This window comes from Phacochoerus africanus, chromosome 8 (assembly GCF_016906955.1).
Source record: "Phacochoerus africanus isolate WHEZ1 chromosome 8, ROS_Pafr_v1, whole genome shotgun sequence".
NCBI classification, from domain to species: domain Eukaryota; kingdom Metazoa; phylum Chordata; class Mammalia; order Artiodactyla; family Suidae; genus Phacochoerus; species Phacochoerus africanus.
Genome location: NC_062551.1, coordinates 68,756,451 through 68,776,780, shown reverse-complemented (window position 1 = coordinate 68,776,780; position 20,330 = coordinate 68,756,451). Strand labels below are relative to the sequence as shown.

The 20,330-nt window shown below is 43.4% G+C and overlaps 1 protein-coding gene across 3 annotated transcripts in view; it reads left to right on the top strand.

Moving 5' to 3' along the window:
* Positions 1–20,330, top strand: part of RERE (arginine-glutamic acid dipeptide repeats) — a 404,974-nt gene that overhangs the window by 237,647 nt on the left and 146,997 nt on the right. For all 3 annotated transcript variants that reach the window (XM_047791579.1, XM_047791577.1, XM_047791578.1), the window contains one exon: positions 12,067–12,171. In XM_047791579.1, coding sequence (XP_047647535.1) covers positions 12,067–12,171 — 105 coding nt within the window. The remainder of the gene's footprint in view (positions 1–12,066; positions 12,172–20,330) is intronic.

Below are 20,330 nucleotides of genomic sequence, written 5' to 3'. Positions count from 1 at the left end.
GTCTGTTGGAACGTCTCAGCTCAAGTATTGTATCACAGGAGCCGTAGGTAACCTGTAAATAAGTGAGGTGGCTGTGTGCCCCTGAAACTCTATTTGCGGACATTGAAATTTGAATTTCATTTAATTTCTACACGTCAGAAGGTATGACTCTTGATTTATTTTTTAGCCGTTTAAAAATGTAAAAGCCATTCTTAGTTGTCAGGCTGTGAAGACCATGTGGTGGCCAGATTGGGCCTACGGAGCGGAGGTTGCCAACCCCTGCTTTAAGGAAATGCATGGGTATGTGGTTAAATTGGGCTGCTTACAGGCCTTTCGATAAATTTAGAGAATCCCTGTAGTGTTTGATAAACTTCTTCTTGGCAGGGGCTCTCCAGCCTTAAACTTGGATGCTGAGCAGAGTGAGTTAATGGAAGGCTGGATGGATTGATGGGACTATTAAATTGTTAGCAAAGACAAGTGGCTTAATCCTGGGATTTATTTCTTATCCTGCTTTGCATGCTCCAGACCCCTACTCTCACTCATCTTCTGTCTTGTTCCATTGATTGAGGTGAATGGTTTTAAGCAATTTAGAGTTGACGTTAAAACAGGTAAATATGCGAGATATGTAACTCTGGTTACGCAACACATTTTGATGTATTTGCTTAAAATGAATGTAGTTGAATATTTATCAGAGACTGTTCAGATTTGTAGACTTATTTTATACTGTTCTAGCATTTTCAGAAGAATTGGTTGGCCCAGATCATTCTAGGTGGACTCAGACGAGTTTACTTTAACTAGGTTTACGACCGTGTCTTCTGGAAAAGAGCATAGTTGTGTAGGTCACTGTTTCTTCACTGACCACCCAAGAGCTGGGGTGCTAGAGTGCTAACTCCATAACTTCTTTTCACTGTGTTTGTGACGAGAACCATTATAGATGAGTTTTTTTTTGTTTTGTTTTGTTTTTAATCCTGTGGTGTTTTCTTTAAAATGGCCATCAAGTGGTTTTATAAAGCTGTCATCTTAAGGATGATTTTGTCAGCTTCAAATAGAGTATCTCTCGTGTGACTTAATAATTGGGTGTTTTTTTTTTTTTTTCCCCCAAAGGCACCAGATGATATGTGACATAGTGAATAATCTGGCCTAGTAGCTGCTCAGTAAATACTTGCCCTTTGCCCACATCTGGAGCTCATCTGAGGGGCTGTCACTGTTGCTCAGTAATCTCGCCTGGTTCTCCGAGGCAGAGTGCTTGCTGTAAGGTCATCTCTGATAAAAGCAGAATTGAATAGCAGTCCCCAGGAATCTCTCTTTATTCCTTTTCTCTTCACTAAAGCTAGATCACTTTAATTTTAAAGTATGGAGGTGGGGGTTAGACTTTCATTTTTCCCCCCGATTTTTTCCCTTCACCCTTTATCCCAGAGAAAGGACTTTTTTCTTTCTCCGCAGATAGAAAGTAGTACTGCCAAAAATAAATCCAATCTGAAAGAGGGCAAATAGTCCGAAGGCGCATAAAAGAGGATCACATGAATGCAGTGAAAGGGAACACGGAAGACAGAAAAGAGAAGGAAGAAGGCTGATAGTGCTTAGCGCCAGTCTCCCAAAGATCAAAGTGCTCGGCGGCAGGGCTCTCTGGGCTCGTAGCAGCGCCAAAGGGGCTCTCGCCAGTCCATTCACTCCGGGGGAAACCCATGTAGAACTTTCTCTTTCAGGCTCGTACTGGGGTTGGGCTATAAAGGGAGGGAGAGCTTTGTCCTTTAGCCACCACGAATCAAAAGGAAAACAGAATGCCTCCTCAGCCCATATAAATTGAGATGGTAACATTCCCCTACCCACACCAAATTTATTCCCAGAAGAGATGGTGGGATTTTCATCGCAGAAACCTGTGCTGAGGTCCAGCCGTACTGCTGTGCTGCTGTTTTCGAATCCCTGCCTTGGCTGTCCCTCATTCCTACTTTTCAAACTAAGTTTCTACAACTGTTTCTTTTCTTTTCTTCATTATATTTATCAATAACCATGTAGTAAAATGAAGTATCTCTGGTGGAGTCTTTGTAATTCTCCTGGTTTCCAAGTAAGTGTTTTTGGCTGATACCATAATAGAAAAAGCTTCAGATGAAATTAGGATTCAGTTTGAATCCTGGTTCTGCCACATGGTTTGGTAACCAGGGTCAAGTTTGTTAACCTTTGTGCCGTCTTTTTGACAAACTTATTTTCAGTCACATGATTAAGTGACAGAATCCTGAACTGATTCTCTGTCCAGTAAGATAAGGAGCATGAAAAAGTCGCTTGCAGAGTGTCTGTAGTATGAGTGGTGCTTATGCTCAGTGCAGCTGAATTGGGTCCTTAAAAGGAAGGAAAGAGAAAGGGAAATTAAACGTACCTCCGTGCTGAATTATTGATGGTGCAATTACTCAGCACCCATTTAGTTCTCTCTGGCCTCTGGGATGGTCGATTGGCGATTTAGGTCGGTTCAGGCATGGGGAGACGTGTTCAGCTCACGGAGCTGTCTCTAGATGCTCTGAGAATGAGCGGGTGCATTTTCGTTATTAAGCTAAATATAAATTGTAGCATGCAAATTGTTTGCTCTGCTGGATTTTTCACCCTAAGGGTAATATTTTATTGAAGATCAGAGGATCTAGAGAGATTGCTCTGTGATTGGACTGTGAACATAGAACCTGGGTGGCGTTTTCAGGTTTACTGGGCACTTGTAACAGTAACTTCTCAAGTATTGATTATGAAAGGCAGACAGGAGATCATAACTGCCTCATCGGCTGGAGGGCTGTTTTGTGACCTTCTGACCATCTGCTTCCTCCTAAAAGAAACATTCTAAGATAGGTCAGGTTACAAATTCTCATCTTACCTAGGAATTCATATTAGTAGGAATATGCTTCAGAGTGAGTGAATTTTCTGGATGCCCAAGGCCAGGAGACACTAAACTAGATCTTTAGGGCTTCCTTTTTTTTTTGGCAGGGGCATGTCCATGGCATGTGGACATTCCTGGGCCTGGGATTGAAGCCACACCACAGCAGCAACAATGCTGGATCCTTAACTGCTGGGCCACCGGGGAACTCCTTTTAGCACTTCTAATTACCCTTTTCCCATTCCATATCAGTTTATCTCTTTACTTTGTTATGGACAGATAGAGTCATGTGTGAAGGGATCGAAACAGATTAATTACACCTTTGTACAGTTCTCCAGCCATTTCTTGGAATCTATGTAATTTTCCTGCAAGTTCCCTGAAGGGTTTTATGCAGCCTTACAGCTCTTGGTTTTGCAGCTTAAGATTCATTTCCTGGCTTTAACCAGCAGTTCTTTTTGTATGTAAAATAAGTTTGACCTGTGGCATTTATGTTTGTCTTTCCATGCTTAGTACGTCCCTAGACAGTGCAACTTGTCATTCATTCATCGTTTAATGCATTATTAAGCTAGACCATGCTAGCGGGGAAAGAGTTCTTTGGGTGCTGGGAACACATAAGGGAATAACACGTGCTCTCTGCTCTTGAATACATCATCACCTTTAACAAATTATTTTGGGAGTTCCCATTGTGGCTTAGTAGTAATGAACCTGACTAGTGTCCATGAAGATGCAGGTTCAATCCCTGGCCTTGCTTAGTGGGTTAAGGATCCGGCGTTGCCAAGAGCTGAGGTGTAGGTTGTAGATGCGGCTCAGATCCCGCATTGCTGTGGCTGTGGTGTAGGCTGGCAGCTGTAACTCTGATTCGACCCCTAGCCTGGGAACTTTTATATGCTGTGGGTGTGGCTCTAAAAAGCAAAAAAAAAGAAAGAAAGAAAGAAAGAAAGAGAAACAATTATTTGGAGCTACTTTTGCACACCTAGGTAAGTTTTAGGTACCGAGTTTTCATGTATCCTCTCCCACTTTTTCCCTCTCTTTTTGGCTGCGCCTGCGGTACTGTGGAAGTTCTCAGGTCAGGGATCAAATCCACACCACAGCACTGGATCCTTAACCCACTTCACCACTGGGGAACTCCTCCCACTCTTCATTAGTGTTAGTAGATTCTTGGGGAACTACAGTACAGTTATCCAACCCAAACCAAGAAATAGCATTAGAATGATACCTCGAGTACCCCAAAGACCCTGTTTGAATTTCATGGATGCATTATTTTGTTTGGGCTGCTAGAAATAAAACACCAAGAGACTGTGTGGCTTATGAACAACAGATATTTATTTCTCATAGTTCTGGAGGCTGGATCTCATAGTTCTGAGATCAGGGTGCCAGCCTGTTTGAGTTGTGGTCATAGCCCTCATCTGGTTTGCAGACCACTGTCCTCCCGTGGCCCAGAGTGCAGGGGAAGCTTCCTGTCCAGCAGCACAAGATTCCCTGCACCCTCCTCTTTCCCTTTATTGCTCACTTCTTCCTTTAAGAGTAAAAACCGTGAGTGCCCGTCCTAGCCTGGGAACCTCTATATATGGTGGGTGCATATATAAAAAGACCAAATATATATATATATAAAATATATATATAAACGTATTTTAAAAATATACATAAGACCAAAAAAAAAACCCAACAGAGTGGAAACTCAGAAACTCAGTTCTTACTGTTTAAAATATATTGATATTGCTCATTTTTATTCAGTTTTAGAATGCACATAGTTCCAGGCTTTGTAACCCATGTGGTGAGAAACCCGTGTCCTGACTCCATGTCTTGTCCTCAGTCCGCTGTGTAGCGTAGAGGCAAGAGCCTCTCCTCCACAGGTCCTGGAGGCCAGTTCTGGTTTTCAGAGCTCACCCCTCCTGCTGTCTAGACGTGGCTTCTTTTTCTTGGGTGTAGGATATCCTTTCGGGTCTTGCCCAGTCTATTTTATTGATGGTTGTTCGACAGTTAGTTGTCAGTTTGGTGTTTTCGGGAGCGGAGACAAGCATAAGTCCCTCTGCTCTGCCACCTTGTCCCCAGTCCCTCGTAGGTCCTTCAGTGTGTTTGTGTTATTCACATGCCATGGAGTTCATTTGTGAGACTTTGTGTTCCGTTTTTGGTTCTTGGTTGATTTGGGCTGTTCATTTCTTGGCTTTGGGAGGGTTTGTAGACTGGGGCTGTGGCTCCGAGGGGCAGAGTGTCGGCGGACAGCCTTCAGCCCTGCCGCCCAGTCCATCCCCACCCCGGCCTCTTTCCCGCCGTCCTGCTGTACAGGCCTGACCCTTTACCTCTTAGCTGCTGCTTCCCGCATTTTCTTTTGACAAAAGATCCGTGTACACGTCTGTTTTCGTGTAGCTTCTTCTTTCTCATGTCAAGTGTAGCATACTATAGATACTCCTTTGCTCTTGGCTTTCTTCATGTAGCGGTATGTTCTGGAAAATGCTCCGACTATGTTAGTTCACAGAGATCCTTCACCTTCCTATCCGCTCGTTCTCCACGATACGGATGGACTGTGGTTATTCACCTGCAATCATGCGTGTGACATTTAGGTTGTTTCCAAGATGTTTCAATTATAAATGATGCTGCAGGGCAAGTCCTTGTGCTTATCTCTCGCCTCATTGTTGGATGTGTACCTGCAGGATTCATAGCAGAGGGATTGCGGAATTGTAATGTGTTGTCTTTTCCCTCCCGAAAGCATGTACCAACTTGCATTTTCTCCAGCAATGTAGGAAACTTTCTGTTTCCCTAACAGACTGTGTTTGCTTATTTTAAAAAATTTTGCCACTCTGATTGATAAGGGAGAAGTAGTATCCCAGTGTTGTTTTACTTCATTTTGCTAACAGTGAGTGCGTTTAAGCGATTTTTCGTATATTTGAAGGATGTTTTTGTCGATATTTTTGCGAATTGTCTGGTTCTTATCTTTTCTCCATATTTTTGTCTTTTTATCGCTCAATTTTTAAAAAGTTCTTCATATGCCTGTTGTGTAAGTTGCAAATATTTTTCTCCCACTTACGGTTTTAACCGAATTACGCAAAGCTTATTTTTACCCAGTCAGACTTATCAGTGTTTGCTTTGTTCCCTCCAGACTTTGAGTCCCTGTACTGGTTGTTAGAGAGGATTCTGTGGCTTGGGTCGCAGCTGCACCTTAGATTCCGTCCCTGGCCTGGGAACTTCCCTGTGCTGTGGGTGAGGCCATAGAGAGAGAAAAAATAAAAGTAAAGAGGAAATCTACCCAGTTGTCCCATTCCCATTCACTATCTTTACCTCAGTGGTTTGAGGTGCCACCTTTGTCATAAATTATTTTTCATAATGTATTGAGGACTTGCTGTTTGGGTTTTTATATTCTTTGTGCCACCACTGTACTCTTTATTATGGCTGCTTTATAGTGTGCTTTAATGTCTTATTAGGCTAGTTTCCCCTTTTTTAGTTATCTGATTTTCCATGTGAATCTTAGTGTGAATTTGTTTCATTCCATAAACTAGCTCTCTGGTATTTGTATCAGGATTGCATTGAATTTATAGATGAAGTTTGGAGGAATGACATGTTGAGCTTCCTATTTAAGAATGGAGGATGTTTTTCCATTTGTTTGTGTTGACTTTTGTGTCTTTCAGGAGTGTTTAAGAATTTTCCTTAAACAGTTAAGATAATTATATTTAAAAAGTGGGGGAGTTCCCATTGTGGCTCAGCAGGTTAAGGACCTAAAACCTGACTACTATCCATGAAGATGCGGGTTCTACCCCTGGCCTCGCTCAATGGGTTCAGGACCCAGCGTTGCCGTGCCGTATAGGTCACAGACACAGCGTGGATCCGGCATTGCTGCGGCTGTGGTGTAGGCCGGCAGCTATAGCTCTGATTTGACCCTTAGCCTGGGAACTTCCATATGCCTCGCTTGCAGGCCTTAAAATAAATAAGAAAATAAATAAATAAATGGAGAGGCTGAGGGACTTCAGCGAAAGTAGCGCTGTATGTTGTTATCCTTAGAGTAACTGATGGGAAACTCGGCAAAGTGACACCCTCAAAACACTAAATAAACCAAGATGGAATCCTAACCAAATGTTCTGATAACCCACAGGAAGGCAGGAGAAACAGAAGAACCCGAAACAGCAGAAACTTAAAACATTCTCCGCCTGTCCTTAATCGAATGGCGCACGGTAGACGTGAAACTGACTCCGTCAGAATCTCTTTTTCGCTTTTTCCTTTTTGGGCAAAAGGGCCGGAGCTGTAAACAGACGTGCCGCTCGCAGGCTTCTGCACCCGCCTGTCTGCGTCCTCCCGAGTTTCCCTGAAGTCTGCGGATGTCTGGGGACGCATGAAGACTTCCTCCATCAGGGGTAGAGTTTCAAGGGGATGAGGTTCGGGGCCGCAGTTTCCATTGGCATTTCTCTGCTGGCCCAGGGGGCCCCTCCCGCCGGCTATTGTCCGGGGGCCAGGGTGCTCCAGGGGGGCGGAAGGAGGCTTCTGCAGGCGCCCTTGTCAGCTGTGAATGAAGGGCCCCCAGCACGGAGCTTCCCTGTTTTGTCATCCTTCTGTTAGCAGGGAGGCCCCGCCTTAGGTGTTGGGGACGCAGGCCCCGGGGAGGCTCAGAGAGGAGGTATTGCAGCGAGGCGGGCGTGACGGCAGTTTCTGCGCTCTCACAAACACTGTGACATCCCGCACTGTTCAAGCGAGAGCTTGATTAAAAGAGAGCCCTGAAGAAGAAACACGGAGGGCTTGCAATAGTGCACGTGTACACACCTTTTAAAATGTCGGGTTTTACTTTTCGGCAAGAGGTGATGTGAAAAAATGGTCAACAGGGAGGCCAGCCCGTCGGCACCATCCTTTCCTGCTCATGTCGGCCCTGTCGTCACCTCCACTCCGTACTCAGGGCTCCTTAACTGACAGGAGCAAAACCTCCAAGGAGCCACTGCTGTTGTTAATAATGACTCCTGCTTTATTTTCCCCAAGTCCTTTTTTTTTTAATACACAGAAATTTCAGATTTTAAGTTTATATTTTCATAGAATTTTGGGAAATTTCTTTGATCCTAAGTAAACAAGGCACAGGATATTCCCAGCATCCCAGAAAGTTCCCTTAAGCCACTACGCTCTTTAAACTTCCCACCCAGAAGCAGCTGCTATTCTCATTTCTGTCACTGTAAATCCTCGTGCCTGCTCTAGCCCTTCATATATGGAGTCACAGAGTATGTACTTTTTCTGTGTCTGGCTTCTTTTATTCAATGTTTGATTTGTGTGTGTGTGTGGTTTTCCATGATGCGCTATGTATCAGTAGCTCTTTTTCTCTGTCTTGTTGTTTAGCACCTCATGTAAAATACACAGTAATGTGTTTACCCATTTCTTTGTTCACAGACATATGCATTGTGTCTAGGCTGGTATGAATAAAGCTGTTACGAACAACACAGCAAAAGCACAAAGAAGTAAATAGTAAAGATGAAAGCAGAAGTTAATGAGAGAAAAAATCAGATCTAATTAATCAGATCTTTTAAAAATTCTAATATTTTATTAAACAATACATTATGACCAACTGGGATTATTTTAGGAGTATGAGGTAGATTTACTACTCAGAATTCAGTTAATACCTTACACGTGTTGATAAATCTAAGGGGAAAAGAAACCTATCTCCAAATCTATCAGTATGATATGATTATTCTAAAACTCATATTAAATTTAATAGGAACACTGGAGGGGCATTTTCACTGAGATCTGGAACAAGGCAAGGATATCCACTGTTTCCACTACTCTCCACAGTTTCACTGTGTTAGAGGTGCGGTGCAGCTAAAGGTTTATGAAAAGGCAGAGGAGTAATAAAACTATGTTTATTTGCAGATGGAGTTAGCAGACTGGGGAAAACTCAGAGAATCAGGGATTAAGCTATATCAGATGCTAAGGAATTATGTTGAATAGCAGATATAAAATTAACAAAAATACAAAAATTGGAGTTCCCTTTGTGGCGCAGTGGTTAACGAATCTGGCTAGGAACCATGAGGCTGCAGGTTCGATCCCTGGCCTTGCTCAGTGGGTTAAGGATCTGGCATTGCCATGGGCTGTGGTGTAGGTCGCAGACACGGCTTGGATCCCACGTTGCTGTAGGCCTGCGGCTACAGCTCCAATTGGACCCCTAGCCCGGGAACCTCCATATGCCATGGGAGCAGCCCTAGAAAAGGCAAAAAAAAAAAAAAAACCCAAAACCAAAAATCAATACCCTTATGATCACACAGAAGCAGGAAGAGGACATACTATTAGATAAAATCCCATTTATTACAGCTGAGACATTTATCAGTTGACAGCCTTCTCTTCCTCCTGCTTTGGTTTTCCCTAAACCAGTTCTGTCGCTCTTCCCTGGGAACACTTTGGCATGTTTTTGGTTGTCACAATGATGTGTGTGTGGCTGCTGTGGGGTAGAGGCCTGGGAGGCTGCTAAATACAGGACAGCTCCTGACCGACTAAGCATGACTCTGTCAAGAACGTCAGTGGTCTGGGCTGGAGAAGCCCTGCCTCAAACATACCTCTTTTCCAATGCCTGTGTTTAGAGTTGTTTAATTCAGTCTTTCATTCACTCATTATTCAAGTTTAAGGGTAAACTCAAATTCAAGTAATAGTCAAGAGTAATAGAAGAATCATTTTGCTTCGGTAATGGGCAGGGGTGAAATACTTTACGTAGCACTGAATAGTATACACAATTTCATAGACTTCTTATTTGATCTTAGTATTTTTGTGAGGTAGGTGTAACAGGTGTTCTTACCTCTATCTAACTGGTAGAGGGACTTTACTTCTTCTAGGCTTCAGGGCAAAATCACTTTGGCTCAGTGGGTGGTTAGTTGCTGAGTGCATTGTTCATCTATAAAAGTTCTCTGAAGTGTTTTTTCTTTTCTAGTAGCTCATTTAGTTCCAGCCTTGGGCCTGGAAAGTTGACACCTAGTACATATCTTCCTTTGATTGTATCTGGTTACGTACAAATCAGTGCTTCCAGTAAAACTTTCCGCAATAATGGAGGTGCTGTCTAAATCTGTGCTGTTTGATATGGTAGCAGCTAGCTACATGTGGCTATTTAACTTTATACCAAGATCGAATAAAATCTAAAATTCAGTTCTTAGGAGTTCCCCTTGTGGCTCAGTGGTAACGAATCCAAATAGCATCCCTGGCCTCGCTCAGTGGGATAAAGAATCCAGTGTTGTGGTGAGCTGTGGTGTAGGTCACAGACACGGCTCGCATCTAGCATGGCTGTGGCCCCGGCTGAAGCTCCAATTCTGCCCCTTGCCTATGAACTTCCATATGCCACCAGTGTGGCCCAAAAAAGCAAAAAAAAAAAAAAAAATTCATTTCTCTTCTCTTGTGCCAGCCACGTTTCAAGCTCTTAGTAACCCTGCATTGGCTTCTAATCAGTAGCCAAACTGTAAGAAATGAATAGTATTTTTGTCTTATTTTTAAAATGGAGATTGTCTGAGCTCATCCCACCTTCTGCCCATTCCTGAGGCTTTGGGCACAGATCACTTAAGCCCTGTGGGAGAGGAGGACGTTGCTTTTCAGCCTGGTAGGAAAGGAACCAGCACCCCCATGTTGCTGTCCCGCCTTGGTCTCTTTCACCAACACCTGGGCCCGTAGCTGGTGTGTATGCTGGGAATGGGCTAAGTCGTGGCATCCTTGCGGTAGGGATGCTTGTTCAAGCCGTGGGCGGTCACACCCCTGGAGGCACCTTGCATGTGCTCTGGATGTGCCTTTGCTGCTCTGGTTCCATGTACTCTCATCACAGCCTTTAGCTTCCTCTTGTCCTCCAAGCGGCCTCCTGCAATTGCTGAGGGAGCGGAAGTTGTTGTTGTTGTTGTTGTTGTCTTTTTAGGGCCGCACCTGCAGCACATGGAGATTCCCAGGCTAGGGCTCGAGTCGGAGCTTCAGCTGCCGGCCTGCACCACAGCCACAGCAACGCAGGAGCTGAGTCACGTTTGCAACCTACACTGCAGCTCATGCCAACGCCATCTCTATAACTCACTGAGCGAGGCCATGGATTGAACCTGCCTCCTCATAGATACTAGTTGGGTTCTTATCCTTCTGAGCCACAGCAGGAGCTCCTGAGGGAACTGAAGTTCTGAAAGCCTCCCTGCCTTCTTGGGAACCCTAGAAATTCTCTCAACACGTGTGTGTGTGTGTGTGTGTGTGTGTGTGTGTGTGTGTGATGGGAAGGTGGGCCCTACTGCATGAAATAGCATTTCTGGCATTTACATTTTTTGCATGGAAACACTGCTTAAGGGGTGGTATTTTATTGTTGAGTTTTCAGCTCTCCTGTGGTTTTAACTTTTGTTGGTAGATGAACCTGGAAGCCTTACTGCTCACTCTTGAAGCATTTTCATGGGAAAGTGTTTTCCATCTTACTGTTATTTCATATTACCTGAAAATTTGGGAAGTGTGTGTTTGTGTATTAGAACCCATCTATATATTTAAGAACTTAAAATTTCTTTGGATTTTAATTTCCAAGACGGTTTATTTCTTGCACACTTACAAGAAAAATACTGCACAGTTACCCATTCTTATCATAACATAGCAGGAAGAAAAGGCCCGTTTTCCTTTCATGATTTACAAAGGATTTAGATGGGTTTTTTGTCAAGTAATGTAACTGTGGTTTAATTATTCCTCATAATTTCTAGTTTAATATCCTTTCATCACTGTCCTGCCCTCAATTTATCTTTGTGGTTTAATTAATTTTATTCTAAAAGTAAAATGCTGAGAGAAAAGCATTTAATTGATAAAGTTGTAGGTTAAAGGAATCAAGAAACAAAAAATGGGATATTGGGCATATTCTTTTTAAAATTTTTACTTTATTTTATTTTTAGGGCTGCACCTGTGGCATATGGAAGTTCCCAGGCTAGGAGTTGGAGCTATAGCTGCTGGCCTAGACCACAGCCACAGCAACAACTCTAGATCTGAGCCGCAGCAGCACTGGATCTGCAACCTACACCACAGCTTGTGGCATCACTGGATCCTTAATCCACTGAGGGAAGCCAGGGATCGAACCCACAACCTCATGGTTACTAGTCTGGTATTTAACCTGTTCAGCCACAGCCGGAACTCCTGGACATTTTCTTATTTGGGGGGAAACTCTGGATTTTCTAAGTAGATAATTAGAGCGCTTGTAGCCACATTCCCCGTGTTCTTAGACTACCTCTTTTTCCAGTAGTATTTTGGTTTGCAAAGCAGTCAAGGATTGCTAACATTGTTTTGTTCTTTATTTTCAGAGGGAAGTGTAACATCTCCCATTTTTCTGACATATTTGCTGCTAGAGAGTTTAAAGCCCGAGTGGATTCATTTTTCTACATATTAGGCTACAACCCTGAGACAAGGTAAGTGAGCCACTTGGGCCCACTCGTGAGACCTTTCGTTTTCTCACTTACGTGTGCGTGTGTTTGTGTATGTGTACACTTCTGGGTAGATACTGGTAAGACGAGAAAAAAAAAAAAAGACCCAAAGTCCTGTAGTAAACTCTTCAGAAGGAGTCGTAATTAGTGTCTTTGGTGTCGAAAGCAGCTTACGGTTTGCTGTTTCTTTGTTGTGGTTAAGAGAAGGAAAAGTTAGAAAATCTGAGAGAGAGTAGGACAGAGACCTCTGTTGAGTTGGTCTGTTTTATGAACTGGTTATGAATTAGCAGGTTATTACCCTCCCGCCCTTCAGTCGAGCCTCCCCTGATACCTTATTGAAAACGCTACGACATTATGGAACGTTTATTGATTAGGAATTTGTTCCCTTCATAAGGCTACTGGCGACCATCTGGGTAAGATCTGTGTAACGGGTAGAATGCTTATTTTTTTTAAATGAGAAACAATAGAGTCAAAATAATTTAACAGAAGGAATTCTTTGTTTATGTCTATAATAGACTGTAGTTTACCTTCGTCCGTGGAAGAACTTCTCTAAGAGTATATGCATTCATATTCATCCTGTATCAATCATGGCACTACACTCTTATTAAGGAATTTTTAAAAAAAAGGTATTAAGTGATCAAGTAGTTTGTGCTCAGCACAGTCAATCTACCGATACAAGGTTTTAGAAAGAAATAAAAGATGCGTGGCTGAAGGAAGTTAATGGAAGCGCAACATTGCAAGATGGGTATTGTTTTAGTGAAAACCTCTTCCTGTAGGATGCTGAGAAATTATATGTAAAATTTGGACTGTTGCTGTTTAGATAGTCAACCTAGGGTCAATAAAAGGCAGCATGTTCTTTGTTGTGGTTTTAAGAGGCTCTATAAAGCTCATACGTCTTAGTATTTCTTCCCCATATATACTCGACAGCAACTATGGGGTAATAGTGAAATGGTCACCTTAGTTGCTTACCTTTTTTTTTCTTTATAAAGCTGTGAAATTGAGCTCTTGTTTTCATTTGTGAAAGTATGCCCTATTCCAGTGACAGAGAAGCTCTGATCAATGATGATATTTCAGAGGCATCTTATATGTTGAAATGTTTATTCTATATGCGCATTTATTAACTGTCTGGTCATATCTTCCTGTTACCCAAGGGAGGGTGGAACATTTGAACTTGGATTTCTGTCTAGGTACACAGTAGTCTGTTATTTCAGTGATGCCATGTTTATTTAACTGTTTGATAGCCAGCTCTCGTATTGCACAAGTTAGATTGTTTTAGGGAATTAGCCAAATAGCTTTTGGGTTTTAAATGTTTAGCTGTTGGGTTCATAACAGCCAGTTGTATTTATTTTTCACTAATTTTGGTTTTGCACCTCTTTTTGCCAAATGCTTATTTAAAGTGATACATAGCTTAGCTGTGTAAAAGCTGGAGGCTCCCATAAGCTCTTGTCTCATTTTTTGTTGTGGTTGCTGGCAGCCTTTGGTAGTGATATTTCCCATCAATCTTGTTTTAATTAAATTGTGGGCTAGGTGTGCCATGGAGGGTTATTGTTAGTGACCAGTGTGTGGCAGGTCTCAAACTTCTCACAGAGAGGGAGAAAATTCCCAGTGGTGGAGCTAAGGTGGCCCACTCCCCAAGCTCTCTGGCCTCCCCCTGAACGCCACCTTTTTAGCTCTGAAGTTTGGAGCTTGGTGTCCACGTCCCACAGCTGCTCGGATTATCAAGTGTGTCTGTGATTCAAGACTAGGAAACTGTGTTTCCGCCACCTGGCCTGTGCTCAGCCCGGTCCTCAGATGCTCAGGTGGCTTCCCTCCAGCAGCTGGCCTCTGTCTCTTTGTTTCACATGTGAGGGGCGGGGCCTGTGTGACGAGCTGGTTCCTGGTGCCATCCAGCCTCATCTGGACGAGCAGTCCCTGGGGCTGCGTGGTGCGTGCGCCGACTCTTGGCATCTGGAGTGGATCGGGGAGGACGTGTCCGACCGTTGCGATGATCCTATGAGGTGGCGCGTAAGTCACCAGGAGCACTGGAAGTGAGGGAATGGCTGGTCTGGTGACTGTCCCCTTCCCGCTGTCCTGTGGGAGCTCTAGTGAGCAGTGGCAACTGAAGTCTGGATGCAATCTATTTCTCTCTCTCTCTCTTTTTTTTTTTTTTTTTCCTATTTCTTTGGGCCGCTCCTGCGGCATATGGAGGTTCCCAGGCTAGGGGTCAAATCGGAGCTGTAGCTGCCGGCCTACACCACAGCCACAGCAACGCGGGATCCAAGCCGCGTCTGCAACCTACACCACAGCTCACGGCAACGCCGGATCATTAATCCACTGAGCGAGGGCAGGGATCGAACCCACAACCTCATGGTTCCTAGTCGGATTCGTTAACCACTGCGCCACAACGGGAACTCCTTTTTATCTTTTTTTTTTTTTTTTTTTGCTAATCGTCTATTTCTCATAGCAGATCTCCCGAAGGCAGTTAAAAACTGGTTGTGTGATTTCCTGTAATTTATTTAGCATCTTAGCCAGTAGTGAAAATTTGGGATTTTTTTTTTCTTTCATGTTTAGCATAGATCCTTTTTATTTTATTTATTTTTGTCATCTTAGGGCCGCACCTGTGGCATATGCAGATTCCCAGACTAGGGGTCAAATCGGAGCTGCAGCCACCAGCCTACATCAAGCCACAGGATTGCTTGTAATTGGAGTCCCAGTAAGGACAAAATTAATTGGTTTTGTTTTTTTTGTTTTTTGTTTTTGTTTTTTGTTTGTTTGTTTTGCTCAGAGTACCAATCATTAATATAATTAAAGCATCCACAGTAATACAGATTCATAATCTCTTATTTTTAATTCTGAAATCTGAAGGCTCTGAGGATCAAAAACTGTTTATGCTAAGTTGGAACTCATTTGACCATCAGGTCAGACTTGACCTGAACTGATGGGAGGCTTTTTGTATTCTTAACTCAGTTCACTCTTTGTGAATTTATACAGCTTTTGCTACAAAGGACCAGTGTGATAGAATAGGGCTTATTGCTCAGACACCGTCGGGTGTTACATAATATGTGGTGTTTTCGATATGGTACCTTTCTAAATCCAAAAACCTCTGAGTTCTGAAGAACCTCTGATCCTAAGAATCTTAGCTAGGGGATTGTGACACTGTGTTCTTGCTGGCCAAAACATTTAAGGAACAAAACTTGGGCAAAACATGTGGGCTAGGTGTTTCTAGCTCCAGGTACAATACAAGGCTGGCAGATGAGAGAGAACTTTGAACCTTTGGTAAGTGGGCTTTGCTTTGGAGTTTGTTTTGACATTTCTGCACTTAGGGAGTGTTCACTTTGCTCAATCAATGAGATTCACTCCAAATTTACTTGTCTAGTCAGCATGCCCTGCAATATAACATAACTACAGTCTCATTTTACATGAAGGGTTTGTTCCAAATTCTGATTACAAACTTTGAAGTCAATCGATTGCAGCTCAGAGGTCCTGCTCCATTAAGCCAGTAGAGCTTATGTATTTGACCAGAGCACCGCTATCCTTGGTTAAGCTACAATGGGTTGGTTCTAGTTTATAAAAAGAGATGAGCATAGGGTCTTGGTTACCCATAAAATGTTGAATCCCAAAGCATCCAAAAGCAGGGGGGAGAAAAAGGCCATCCAAAAGCCAAACATGAAGTGTGTCCCTGAGATGTCCGGATTCTGCGAGGCAGACGGTTAAACATCTGGCCGATGCTGCTGACGTGTGGCAAGGCGAGCCCTGGGGATTCTTGCCTCTGCTTGGAATATTAATTATCAAATTCTTTGAAAATATGCAGTTACTAAAACTATAGGGTAAGTTCCTTCATTGACCAGGATGAAACTGACCCAACAGTTGTGGTGAATACGTAAGTGATAGTGATGTGAAACCTTTCTACAGTCAGAATTTTTTGTTTGTTTGTTTTGGTTTTTTTTTGTCTTTTGTCTTTTTAGGGCTGCCCCTGTGGCATATGGAGGTTCCTAGGCTAGGGCTTCAGTTGGAGTTGTTGCTTCCGGCCTACACCACAGCCACAGCAATGCCAGATCCAAGCCGCCTCTGGGACCTAACCCCAGCTCACGGTAATGCCGGATCCTTAACCCACTGAGCGGGGCCAGGGATCGAACCCAAAACCTCATGGTTCCTAGTCAGATTCGTTTCTGCTGAGCCACGATGGGAACTCCTCTACAGTCAGAATATTTTATTAAATATTTGAGAACCAAAATTGAAAAAAAAATATTGAGACGGAAATTTGGGCTTTAAAAGTGAACGAGCCTGTCCTGTCCTCTGTGGTGCATGAAGGGCTTATTGAATTTTTGGTTGTCCTTTCCCCACCTTTGCATCCCCCCACCTCTGCTCGTTCAGTTGATTGGTCAGAACTTTCTTTCTTTGGTACTTTGACCTTTTCAGTCTCTACTTTTCCTTTCTTGGAGAAATTCTCCTTACCTTTCTGCCTCAGGCCGGTGAGTCAGGAGGGGAAGGAGGTGATGGTGAATGGAGCCCCAGTCAGATCAGAAGCCCGCGTGGTGAGCGTTGAAGTGGAGGTGCTGTTATTTTTAAGTTATTGAGCATGAGCTTTCCAGGTACCAGGCCATTCCTTTCCCCTTGCTGAGTTAGTGTTCTTTAGGGATGCTGAGGCTAATGTATTATTTTAAAAGGTAGCAGTTTCTGTACTGGTGGTCTCTGAGCAGGCTCTCGCTCTCTGATGCTCTCTTAGATGAGCATCCGTGGGCTCTCCAGAGGCTTGTCTGTAGCATGAAACATCTGGTTCTTTGCTTCTTAAATGTCAGTCTTCTCTTGATAATCACAAGTTGGTGGACCACAAGTTGAGAGCTCTGATCTGATCTTCTGTCTTACCCAGGAGAGAATGTCCCCGGTCACCAGTAATCACCTGTGCCCTTCCGCTTTTCTTCCTCAGGAAGCAGGTTTTTCTTCTTCCTTCCTTCTTTCCTTTCTTCCTTCCCTTGGTCGTCTTCGTCTTCGTCTTTTTGGCTGCTCTATGGCATATGGAGTTGCTAGGCCAGGGATTAGATCCGAGCTGCAGTTGCGACCTAAACTGCAGCTGCATCAACACCAGATCCTTAACCCACTGTGCCCAGCTGGGGATCGAACCTGCGTCCCAGCGCTCCCAAGACACCACAGATCCCATTGCACCCGCAAGAGGAACTCCCTTCCTCCCTTCCTTCTTCCCTCCCTCGCTCCCTCCCTCCTTCCTTCCTCTTTCTTTTTTTTCACTGTATTAAGGTTGAAGTATTATTTTCATTATATTTAGCAGCCGTCGTTAACGGAGGCACTTGCAAGGACTTGTATTTAATCTCCACGACAGTGGCAGTAATGTTACTCATAATAGCAATAGCTAGTGAGCACTGTCCACCTGTCTCGGTGTTTTGCTTGCATGATTCATGTTATTTTCCTTTGTTGTTTTTTTTGTTTGTTTTTTTTTTGTTTGTTTGTTTGTTTTTTGTCTTTTTGCCATTTTCTTGGGCCGCTCTCTTGGCATATGGAGGTTCCCAGGCTAGGGGTTGAATCGGAGCTGTAGCCACCAGCCTACGCCAGAGCCACAGCAAAGCGGGATCCAAGCCGCGTCTGCAACCTACACCACAGCTCACGGCAACGCCGGATCGTTAACCCACTGAGCAAGGGCAAGGATCGAACCCGCAACCTCATGGTTCCTGGTCGGGTTCGTTAACCACAGCGCCACGACGGGAACTCCTATTTTCCTTTGTTTTGAAGTAATCTCAACCTTACAGAGCAGGTGCTGGTAAAGCAGACGACCTTTGCTTAACAGAACCGGTTGAAAATATGTTGCATGGCTGCATGACACACTCATACTTAGTGTATTTCCTATGAACAAGGGAGTGTTGTTACCCTGTAATTCTGAGACCCCAGTCAAGTTTTATATCAACTGGCTCTAGCAGAAGACCTTCAGAGCAAAAGGAATCCAGGTCATCATTATGGGCTGAGTTGTTCATGTCTGTTAGTCTCCTTCAATCTGTGTTTTCTTTTCTTCTTCTTTTTTTTTCTGCCACGTCATGCAGCTGCTTGTTGTGGGATCTCAATTTCCAGACCAGGGATTGAACCTAGGCCCCAGCAGTGAAAGCACCAAGTCCTAACCACTAGGCCACCCGGCAACTCCCAATCTCCTTCAATCTGGAAGCTTCTCAGTCTTTCCTTCAGTTCTTGACCTCGATATCCTGGAAGCGTATGGGCTAATTTTTTTTAGTAGACTGTCCCTCCATTTGCATTTATGATGTTATTTGTCATTAGATTTAGGTCATATATCTTTGACAGGGACGGTGCAAAAATCATGTGTTCTTTTTTCTACATCTTATCAGATGCTACACAATTCTGGTTTGTCCCATTGCGGGTTATGTTTACCTTGATTTGTTGAGTAACGTGACGTCTAACGTGCTTGCAGTTGTGCACTTTCTCCTTTTCCTTCCTAATGAACGGCCGTTGTGTAGGAGGTTGCTTTGAGACCGTGTAGAGCCTCTTGCTTATCAGACTTTGGATCATTCAGTTGTCTGTGTCAGGACGGATTAATGGCTGCCTCTTGTATTCAGTTGTTTATACTCAGTTACTGTTGTTCACTTTGAGGTCCTCTTGTCCCAGATTTTGCGGAATGATACTTAGGAACCCAGCTCTGGTGCTCGGTGTGCCCATCATGTTGTGTCACTGTTCTCATGCCTCCAAGTAAACAGAGTTGGAGGGGGCAAGTGGGTGAGAGAGAATGCACTTTTCAGCTGCGTTTCTGCATCTGTATGTCCATAAGCGCCATACGTCAAATATTAGAAAATGAGAGTTCTCTTGCAGCACAGCGGGTTAAGGGTCTGGTGTTTTTTACCACAGTAGCTTGGATCGCTGTAGGGATGTGGGTTTGATCCCTGGCCTGGGAACTTCTACATGCCATAGCTGCGGCCGAAAACAAAAAAGAAATTGGAATCTGGCAAAGCATTGAAACTATGCTTGTCCAAATTGGGTTTATAGAGTAAATGAAAGGTTTAATATGGTTTAATTTGTCTGTTAACATATTTTACCATTTTGACATGTTGAAGAAGAAAAAATATACATTCATCTTAATGTAGAAAAAGCTCTTGATAAAATTCAGCGCCCTTCCAGTATCGGTAGGGGGTGGGGAGAGGCCTCTTAGCAAGTTAACTGCAGCGTGAAACTTCCTTATTCTGGCAGTATGCTTATCAAAAACCTGCAGCAAGCACCATATTCAAAGGCGGAGTGTTAGAAGTAGTCTCTCTAAAATCACAAGAAATAAACGGATTCCAGTGACCGTTAAGATGTGAAAAAGAAAATGTGTGAGGATCCTGAATGAGAAAATGAAGCTTTACAAGATGGTGCAGTAATTTTTACCGTAGAAAATCTAAGAAAGCGTGTGAGTGAGTGGTTAAAGCTGGTCAGATAGGGCAGCCGTGTGTAAATCCCAGTTCCAGGTCCACACACCAGGGGCAATTGCAAAATAAAATTTAAACAAGCTGTTTCTGAAACCCTCCCTTCTTTTGAAGGGAAATTATTACTCACTGAAAGTCAAATAGGATACCTTTTTTTCTAGTGAGTATTGTTTTCTAGAGTTTCCCAAGTGTTACTTTTCATTGCTATTTTTGCTTTGCAACCTCTTGTTAGTAAATAAAACATTTTTTCTATTTCTGGTAGATTGAAAGCACTTTAAAATTAAATACAGGACATTTCCATGTTGTAGCGTTTACTTTACCTTTGATAAGCATAAATTTTCTGCCCACTAAAAAGTAAGTATTATAATGGACAGTTTTTATATAATAAGTATTTTTACTTTTAGAAGAAATCCATTAGTATTATATGTGCATTTCACCTGTTCAGCTGCGCTTTAATCTATTGAGAAGTGTTAATCCTTCACCTGTTATTCGCTGCGGATTAATTGGACGCGAAGAGGGGGGGCTAGGATCCAGAGCCAGTGTCGCTGTACCAGGATTCCAGGGCTTCTGTGAAGTCCTAGCAAAGGCCACAGAAGGAGGCACCAGGGCAGCCTCTGGGCAAGTTGCGTGTATCTCCTTGCAGGCAGCCAGGTGACAAGTTAGGGGAACATGGTGGCAGGAATTAGGGCCAAGCAGGTTGTCAGCAGCAGCAGTCAAGCATCTGGTGTCCAGAATGACCAGCCGAGAAAACAA